We start from the raw sequence: 10,787 nt of genomic DNA, 5'->3' as shown, positions 1-10,787 counted from the left end.
AAAATTGATTGTATTTCCCCTGCATAAACTGGTAAAGCAGACACATGAAGCAACTGGTTTTGAATCCAAACATTTTTGGGCAAGTCCTCTGGGTTAAGATGTTCATGTGGACAGGCCTGTCTTGCATGCTTGTATAAAACATCACCTTTTTCGAGAACAAAATGAATATCATTCGCATCCCAATCTCCAAAGAATTTTTGGTTAACTGCATTAAATGCAATGCACACAAGTGAATTTGCTACACATTGTTTACCTCTGCTATATTCTGAGAAAGTTTCTGACCCTTGATGAAAGTTGGCAGACAAGCATTTCAAAATTATGGGATCTTTTCTTACATTGTGACTTTTTCTTTTTTTGACAGATTTGGGCTCTCCCTTTGATGACTATCAAAATCATGATTTTTTTCTTTTTTTGCTACCCTTCATATCTGATGACGACAACAACTGTCAACTCTTGAAATAACTCATTCAATTCTTGAGTCAAAGTTAAACCAGTCCAAGAAAATTTCCACTCTTGAAATATCAACTCTTGTAAACAAGTGTCAACTCTTGAGATAATTCATTCAACTCTTGAGATAAATCATATTTCGTGACAAAGAAATGTAAACTTGATTTCCAATATATTACTTCCAATGGAGTTCTTTTCTTGAATAACAAATATATTCACAAAAACATGTTCATTTATATTTCTTAATCAATGTTTACAGCTATCTGACTTGACCATGAAAGAGCGTGGGAATGCCGCTCGGCCCATTCGATCGAAGATTACATGTTTACACCCAGATTTAGTATTAAAATCTCAAAAAATGCGTCCAAAAGAAATATTTTGGTAAAATTGTACGAAATTAACACATTGGGTTTCAGATAATTATCTTGAGTTAATGCGTTGGCAAGAATATATCAGTTCTCTCAGGCAAGACGTTTTCTCCTTGTTGATAAATAGGATAGCGTGGCGCGTATGGATACAGAGAAATAGTGCAGAGTTTAATATTAAAATTCTAATTACACACAATTTCTGCTTGATAAATACAACAGATCACATACAAGGAAGACTTCTTCAATCTGACATAAAACAGAATTTATATATAACAGTTTAATAAAAATGGAACATAGTATCAATGTGAACTATTTTTTGATAGGCGATAAATCGGCTAATTAACATAATTTTCAGACATAAGAGGAGACAGCTGTTTACCCAGAATTCCTAGAGAAAAATAGACCATGTTTTCCCTGTCTATATGTGAAAATGCGAATGAATACAGAAGCAATGCAAATCGTTTCCTACAGTCCAATTCTGTTTTTCTAAGATCGTGGAATAAAATGTTGGCAAACGACAAATAATGTTGATCTTGTTTACAAACCTAAACACTAATTCGCGATTCCTTTTGATGTGTGGACTTTGTTTCATATCGAAGGGATAAAAATTGCGATTTCATAAATTCTTATTTAACTCGCTTATCGTAGAGGGTAAACATATGGATCCTATATCAATCTCAAAGTGAATTGTGACAGCTTTTACGTTGCATTAGCATATGTGACAACAAATTTCTTATATTAAAAATCAAAGTGATTTCGCAAATGGTAGTGATTAAAACAGGGCGCCATTGAAGCTGGGGTCTGACATACGAGGCTGACTTACGTCACCTCGAAAAATAGAGAAAAATCCATGATTTGACTTAATCACAGCGAATAAAGTTCATTAACGGGTAACATAGTCCTTCAGATAGGCTGGTTTTCTCCTGTCACGAATAGGTCTTCCTTCATGGAGTGGTTCAGTCAGTGTCGGTTCGGTCAGTTCAACGGACAGTGTTTTTGGTTCACTTGTTCTAACAATAGCGTTTGATTTGTTCATTGGTTTAGGATCGATTACAAGGTTTTCCTGTGTGCTCTCTGAATAATCTTCTACAACTGAACGCATCGGTGAACGATCACGACTGTGGAAATTAACTTTGGTATGTCGCACATGAATCCTATTTCTACGATAAGAGGTTCCATTCTTATCCTTGACGACATATGTACGCGGTCCGAGAATACCACTGATTTCTCCTAGTTTCCACTTGCGTCCTTCTAGATGCTGGAAGAATACTGCTTGACCGACATCCAATTCACTCTGCTCACGAGACTTCCTGTCAAACGATTTCTTTACTGTTTGTCTACGTTGGTTCCTCTTCTTGGAGATTTCAAGAGCTTCTGGTTTCTCGAGCTTCTGTTGTAACTGTGGAATCATGCCACGCACTTTTCTGTTAAACATGACTTCCGCTGGACTAACACCAGTATCCTGTCTTGGTGTGTTCCTTTGTTCAATAATTGCTTCATAAGGATCTGTCTTGTCTACTTCACATTTCTCTAACAATGTCTTCATGGCTTTTACGGCTGACTCCGCTGTGTCATTGGCTTGTTGATGCATAGGGGATGATGTAACATGAGTAAAACCCCACTTCTTTGCAAAATCTTGGAATTCTTGGCATACGAATTGTGGGCCACCATCAGACATGATTACATTTGGAACACCAAATCGAGCAAACTGTTTCTTGAGTAAAGCTATTACTCTGGAGCTTGTCATAGATGTCAGCAAGTCAATTTCAATGAAATTAGAGAAATAGTCCACAACAATCAAATAATGTTTTCCATTCAGCTCAAACAGGTCAAGTCCTATTTTCTGCCATGGAGTAGATCCTTCTGCATGCTGCATCAATGGAGCCTTCTGGTTCATTGGTTTTCTCTCTTGACAAATTGAACAACAATCAGCTAACTGCTTAATATCCGCATTAATTCCTGGCCAAAATATCGTTCTTCTTGTCCTTCGCAACATACTATCATATACAAAATGGGCTTTGTGAAGTATGGTCTTCATTTCGTTTCTCAAGGATTTGGGAATTATCACAGCTTCCCCTTTCAGCATCAGTCCATCATTATATGATATAGTGTCTCTAAAATCAAAGTATTGGCGAATTCCTAGAGGTGTTTCATGTTTCTGCTCTGGCCAGCCATTCATTACTGTTTTCTTCAACGTCCGCATTTCCTCATCAATCTCCGTTGCCTCTTTGATTTCAAGAAGACGAGCATCAGAGACATCACATGTTTCATCAATCTTCAATGACATAATTCTTAGTCTCTCATTGAAATTACCCTCCTCACTCTTCAGATACGCACGATTCAAAGTATCTGTAATTGTAAGGTTAGTTCCTTTGACATATACAAAATCAAAGTCATATCGGTTCCATCTCATCATAATGTCCTGTAAGCGCTTTGGTGCCATTGCAAGAGGTTTCTTCAGGATGGCCTCTAACGGTTTATGGTCATTCTGTATTGTCACTTTGGGTTGTACATTTGGGTCAACATGGAGATGTGCTGTTCCCAAATCACCTAGGTCACTGCTTGATACACTGGCTATGAATATTTCATCATTCATAATAATCAATTTCAATTTCTGCACATTGTCAAGTCCAAGTAAGCATGTGTACTGATTCGGAACAACAATGAATCTGAGTTGGTGTTTTTCATTTGTGCGTGGATTGATAACTGTCAGATCTGCCTCACCAAGTGGCTTCATGTTTGTCTTGTTCCACATGTTCGAACGGACTTTGGTCGGTTTGCATTGTTCCTTGCGAACAAGACGTTGAGAAATTGTATTAACATCTGCGGCACTATCAAGTTGTAATCGGATGTCACAATTGTTAACTTGCATGATTGCAGTCACTTCCTTGCCACCAGCACTAACAGCTTTCAACCACTGCTCCTCATCAAATTCTTGTTCCTGACTAACTAAATGTATCTTCTTACACTTTGCTTTGAAGTGATTTCTTCCACCACACTGTTCACAACATTTTCCCCATGCTGGACACTTTAATTTACCTGGTTCGTGTTTGTATCCACATAATTCACAGTCTTTTCTCTTAAATTGATTTGTTTTAGTCTTTGGAATTTCCTTCTTTTTCTCAGGTTTTTGTTTACTGTGCTTGTCATTAGATTTCTGTATCTTGTTCACTTTCAGAGTGGTTTCACGTAGCTCCTTTACTTGTCTGTTCGATTGCTCATACGCTCTGCATACTTGAATAGTTCTTCCAGTGTAAGTTTGTCCTCTCTGAGTAGACGTTCCTGTAATTTCCCAGTAACCGTGAATACTATTTGTCTCTCATCAGTCTGTCTGATTCCTTAAAGTTGCAGGATGCTGCACGTGTCTTCAGTTCTGTGAGAAAACTATCAAATGGATCTTGGTATGGGAGCTTCCAAAATCTGTGTGACTCAAGTACTTCATTTGACCTGGGGTTACAATAAGATTGTAATTTCTCAAACAGTTTTTCAGGGTCATTCTTATCATTACCATTTTCCCACTGAAATTGGTCATAAATTTCTACAACGTGGGGGCCTCCGCAACTGAGTATTATGGCTACCTGCACTTCTTTGGCCTTGTCTGTGCCACCGGAAGCTGCGAGATACACCTCTACCTGTATTTTCCATTTCTTAAAATTTTCTGACACATTTCCTGTCGTTAATTCTAATTGTGGTGGTAATCGAAAAGGACAGCTATATACTTGCACAGGGGTTGGTTCTGCATCACCCATGTTTGCAACTGCAAATGGTGGATGAACGTGGTTGCACAAAAAGTCAAAACTTACAAAATATCTGTTTGCAATGGTAAGTCACCTTTCGCAGGGTTGGTTGAGACATTTTCAGAGATCAGGACGATTATCTGCATAAACAACGCCTGGTTACAACACACGTTTTATTCAATACACATATCGCACACCGAACCCGATCCAATTAATACATTCCATCAGCATCAATCACAATTCGTTATCTCCATCTCCATCTTTTGATAAATTAGCAAGCCAACAATCGATAACCATATATAATTTGACATGTAAATATGTTTGTAGATTTAGTATAGTTTTAGTAGTTACGTTTCCATACATATTTACCCATCTCCCGAGAAAGGATATGTCTTTTCGAAAATGGATAAGGCACTCATAGGTATCGCGTGTCGTTAACATCTAGTGCTTATGAAAAGGTGAAGACAACGATGGATTGATTGAATATTGTTTAACGTCCCTCTCGAGAATGTTTCACTCATATGAAGACGTCACCACTGCCGGTGAAGGGCTGCAAAATCTCGGCCTATGCTCGGCGCTTATGGCCTTTCAGCAAGGAGGGATTTTTATCGTGCCACACCTGCTGTGACACGGGACCTCGGTTTCTGCGGTCTCATCCGAAGAACCGCCCCATTTAGTCGCCTTCTACGTCAAGCAAGGGGTACTGAGGACCTATTCTAACCCGGATCCCCACGGGAATTGAAAACAACGAACAGTGACCGTTCTCATAACTCCCATAAGGAATACAAAATTAAGAGTTTGGCAAACACGGACCAATGAATACACCAGAGGTGGGATCAGGTACCTCGGAAGAGTAAGCATATAATTTATGATCGACCAGTTATACCCGCCGTGAGAACTATGTCTTGATCAGTTAACGGAGTAATCCGTAGTCAAAATCAGGGTGCAAAAATTGATAAGAAACACGTCAGACAGCATGTGAGCCTATGACAGATTATATTGGCAAACTAAATCGTTATAACGACCACAGAATTTGCGAAATGCTAAAATTTAAACGAGACTGTTAAATTTCCTTCAACATCAACTTATTTGTCAGTAGCCTGACTCCATTTTAAAAATATGATCATACGTAGAATAAAATCCCGCTGTATCGAATCAGTTGAGAAATAAAAAAAAACCATATGCAGGTGATAATGGAATATTGCTACATAAATATGGGATCATGGGGAATAAAACGCTGAGTGGTTAGTTTGACGATAAGATCTTTGTTCAATAAAATATCTAAGTACGAATCAGATGTAAAAGTCTCTGAGGAGTCTTTTATTTCGAGTTTACTGGGATATAACGAATCAAAATATGAATGAGTGATTATTGTAAATATACAGAACGTCGTCATTATCTATAACTAAACTACAAAACCTTATGACAAACAAAACGTCTACATATTAAAATTATCGAGTGTAAAATATGGGAATAAGAAGTTTGTTCTCATCGAGCGTCAAGACTAAACTGAACTAATCAGTCCTACGCTGGATCAAGTCAAAAATAAAGGACGAGTTAACTAATCAGTATCCTTAAGCGGTATGTTAACTCGCTCTAATGACGGCTTATAATGAGTATTTCGTACCTGGAGGTGTAAAGCTATATAACTCGTGTTGAAATGTGATGAAAAATAAAATATAACAAGAGGTACTGTGAGCAATGCTCACTAAGAATACCCCCCGCTTACCCCAATCTCCCAAAGGGTGTTGGTAATAGGTATAAACTACCTCTTTTCTGAGTATAAAAAACAAATGGCATGACAAACCGAACCATATTGCTACTTCGATGTCCAGTGCGCGTGACCTTTGACCTTTTGACCCCAAAATCAATAGGGAACATCTTCATCACATGGGTAGTCCATATGTGTGATACGGTGACTGTAGGTGGAAAGGATAACGCTTTAGAGCCCGGAAACCACATTGCTACTTCGATGTCCAGTGCACTTGACCTTTGACCTTTTGACCCCAAAATCACTAGGGAACATCTTCATCCCATGGGTAGTCCATATGTATGATATGGTGACTGTAGGTGGAAAGGATAACGCTTTAGAGCCCGGAAACCATATTGCTACTTCGATGTCCAGTGCGCTTGACCTTTGACCTTTTGACCCCAAAATCAATAGGGAACATCTTCATCCCATGGGTAGTCCATATGTATGATATGGTGACTGTAGGTGGAAAGGATAATGCTTTAGAGCCCGGAAACCATATTGCTACTTCGATGTCCAGTGCGCATGACCTTTGACCTTTTGACCCCAAAATCGATAGGGAACATCTTCATCCCATGGGTAGTCCATATATATGATATGGTGACTGTAGGTGGAAAGGATAACGCTTTAGAGCCCGGAAACCATATTGCTACTTCGATGTCCAGTGCGCTTGACCTTTGACCTTTTGACCCCAAAATCGATAGGGAACATCTTCATCCCATGGGTTGTCCATATGTATGATATGGTGACTGTAGGTCGAAAGGATAACGCTTTAGAGCCCGGAAACCATATTGCTACTTCGATGTCCAGTACGCTTGACCTTTGACTTTTTGACCCCAAAATCGATAGGGAACATCTTCATCCCATGGGTAGTCCATATGTATGATATGGTGACGGTAGGTGGAAAGGATAATGCTTTAGAGTCCGGAAACCATTGCGTGTACAGACGGACGGACGGACAGACAGACGGACAACCCGATTCCAGTATACCCCCCCCCCCCCCCACACACACAACTTGTTGCGGGGGGTATAAAAATTATAAAGTAATATGAAAAGACTAAATAAAAAAAATAAATATGCAATCTGGCATTGGAGTATAATAAAAATGGACAGATGTGGAGAGAAAACACAAGGAGAAATTATGGATGCATAGATTAGGGTCATTCCGCCACAATGGCATGAACAAACCCAATGACTTCACCAGAATGAATGTGGCCTAGCTTCCCCAAGTTATTACTCGGTGTTGTTTTTTGTTTTCCACTTTCTTTTTTGCCATCTACTTGTCACGGCATCATCATTAGCAGTCAAAAATTATTTTCTTATTTTTTGTATCATTTTTTATTTATTCATTATTATTTATAATATCCCTACTTAGTCTTCTTAATTTTTTTTTTTATTATACTCCAAACGAACAACTCAACTTTATGACGAACGGGATAATTTCAGCTTCTCCATCGTCAACTTCCCATATTTATGTAACAATATTCCATTATCACCTGCATATGGTGTTTATATGTTTCAACTGATTCGATACGCAAGAGCTTGTTCTGTGTATGGTCAGTTTTTGAATCGAGGAAGGCTACTGATAAACAAGTTGATGGTACAGGGGTTTCAGCAGTATCGTTTAAAGTCAGTATTTTGCAAATTATGGTCGTTATAACGATCTGGTTTGCCAATACAACCTATCACTGTGTCAGATGCTGTTTGACGTGCTTCATATCGATTGTTAAGCCGTTCTTGGCACATTGATTTTGACTGCGGATAACTCCATTTACCTGATCAGGGTATAGGGTACACGGCGGGTGTGACCGGTCGACAGGGGCTACTTACTCCTCCTAGACACCCGATCTCACCTCCTGTATTCCATGGGTCCGTGTTGTCCCAACTATCTAATTTGTATTGCTTATGAGAGTTATTAGATACATCACTGTTCGTTATCTTCACCTTTCATATATATGAGCACAACCAACAACACTCAACATCGAAAATGCTGAATTTGAATGTAGATACGAGGTCAAATAATAAAGGATGTATAAAGCACTAAAACTGACCAACGACACAAACAATGTGAAATTGTCAAATGTCCGGGACAAACTCCTCAGGACGATAGAATATCTACATAAAAATGAAAACTAAATAAAGTAGAAATGGAAACTAGCACTGAAAATAAACTACAAAACCTGAAAACAAACAGAACGTCTACATCTTAAAATTATCGAGTGTAATATAGGGCAATAAAAACGCTACAGAGAGAGAGAGAGTACAGTGCTGTGATATTGAATTTAAATGCATACTGCATTGATGTACAATGAATTATTAAAAATGAAAAATAATTTCCAGTGTTTTTCAGTGGAATTTTACATATTCTTTGCAATCCACATGTACCTATCAACAATTCAGATCATTTTGTATCGGTACTCTATGGTTATAAATATAACTGAAATTCAGAACTACATTACTTTTGTCGTTTAAGTACAAAGTGACGCTTACTACTATTGTGTGTTTTTGGAAATAACGTTTAATCAAATAACCTAACTTACAATAATGTCCAGACTGTCCATACTATCCAATAAAGGTGTAAAGCCATATTCACTGTACTGCACAATGTTCCCACTGGAAGGAAAAGGAAACTTCTAATTACTGTAATTATATTTTTGTACAACACTTTCAAAGGGTCATAATCAATATAGAGTTTTTACAAATCTACAAGTAAAAGATTAGTAGTGAAATTTTAAATGAATCTTCATCTATCTTTTAATAATACGCAAAAGCATTTTGGAGACTTAATTCCTTTTATAGAATGAAATATCAACGAATTAGGATATCTTATGCATACTCGTAGCAGCATAAAACGTCATATTGTGAATGCTGAATGATTTCGAACAAAATTGCGTTACTGTTTTTTGAAAACAAATTACGTAACTATTTTTTGAAACATAACAATCCATGAAAGGACCATAACGAATAGTATTGTTTCACCGCCTACAACAAAGACGATTTTATTATTTCAATAAACAAATTTTCATTAAATTGATAAGTGATGATAAAAAGAGAGGTAACTCTATAACTTTCTTAAAATCCTAGTCGTTGATTATAGTAACACATTAATGAATAATGGATTTTTTAAAAACACAAACTCCTTCAACCAAATAACCTTAGTCATAGGTAATTAATATCATTTTAAAGAAAATTTAGCCCAAAGGTTATTTGTTGACTCACCGGGAAACGGGATTGGGCTTATAGACTAAATTACGTCGAAAATTTCATGTTGAAGGAATACAATAAATTCTTAGAGTTATAATCTCATGATATGCTAAGCGTACCTCCTCCTTCTACATCAGTTAAACAAATGATTTAAGATGCATCGATTATTTTTAATTCTGTGTCATTTTAGAGCATAATTTTAGCGGTTAAAATTTGTTACTCCTTCGCAAAAGGGTCATAGTTAAGAGAATTTAATTATTTGACATTTACATGAGACTTATGAGTTACTTGATAATGCATTCCTCTTTGCATTAAGCAAGACTTGCATGATGAATTTTTTTACCAAATGACTAGTTCTAAAAGCTACCTAACTAGAGAGGCAGTAGAAGTTCTCTATATACTGTCAATTACACAAGTTTTCAAATATGCGAATGGAAAATGTATGCATAAATCGAGAGCTAGCCCTTAATGTTACAAAATTACATGTATTGATTTTCCATTCTTTTCATTTATATGTAGGTTTAAATAAATTGCAAGAAATAAGCATTTCAGTTATTTTGTTTTAAAAAACAACAACACATATTGTTGTAAGTAATAACAAAGCTTGACAAAGTATTTATTTAGAATTTCTCTTATAGCAAAATTAAAATGATGTTGCCCCCACTGACATATAATGCAAGTTACTGGCCACAAAAATGCCAATTCGGTCTGTAACTAGACTACTCGAAAATTACGATCAGAAAACAAAAATATTTGCACACTATTATCTATCATCGACAAGGAATCGACCGCCTACTGGACAAGCCTAATCGAAAGTACCTCGACATGCTGCGGTACCAAGAATTCACAATCACAGTCTTTTTTTTCTGGAGCATATTAAATGTAACAAATCTCAACAGCTTTACTTCTACTTTTCATTGTAAACTGTTGAACATTCTTATAACGCGGCATTAAAATATTACTTTCATCGATCGTTAATTCGTTATTACAATTGTTTATTTCAAAACGTCGACGACATCAAACTTTTATCAGGAGGTCAGACCTACTTCAAAAAATCAATACTCGGTCAATAGTTGTTATTTTGTTGGAATGGTAAAACCATTATTGATTATAAACTGTAATCCCTTCTAAAACAATTTTTCACCCATGGTTTCTTTTATAAAAATGCCTTTTTGTACTGTACATTAATGGTTTATAAGCGCACTATTTTTTCCCGCGTAAGGTAGACAGATTAAGCACGACGTCTGAGCTACGGATTCAAAACAAATTCAATCAGCTGTT

General features: G+C 37.0%; 1 protein-coding gene across 3 annotated transcripts in view; it reads right to left on the bottom strand.

The window, feature by feature from the left end:
* Nucleotides 1-10,787, bottom strand: part of LOC125645661 (ribonuclease T2-like) — a 49,337-nt gene that overhangs the window by 19,769 nt on the left and 18,781 nt on the right. For all 3 annotated transcript variants that reach the window (XM_048871325.2, XM_048871327.2, XM_048871329.2), the window contains exon 2: nucleotides 8,843-8,915. In XM_048871325.2, the coding sequence (XP_048727282.2) occupies nucleotides 8,843-8,915 (73 nt within the window). The remainder of the gene's footprint in view (nucleotides 1-8,842; nucleotides 8,916-10,787) is intronic.

Source organism: Ostrea edulis, chromosome 6, assembly GCF_947568905.1.
Source record: "Ostrea edulis chromosome 6, xbOstEdul1.1, whole genome shotgun sequence".
In the NCBI taxonomy this organism is placed as follows: domain Eukaryota; kingdom Metazoa; phylum Mollusca; class Bivalvia; order Ostreida; family Ostreidae; genus Ostrea; species Ostrea edulis.
This window is presented reverse-complemented; position numbering and strand designations above follow the sequence as displayed.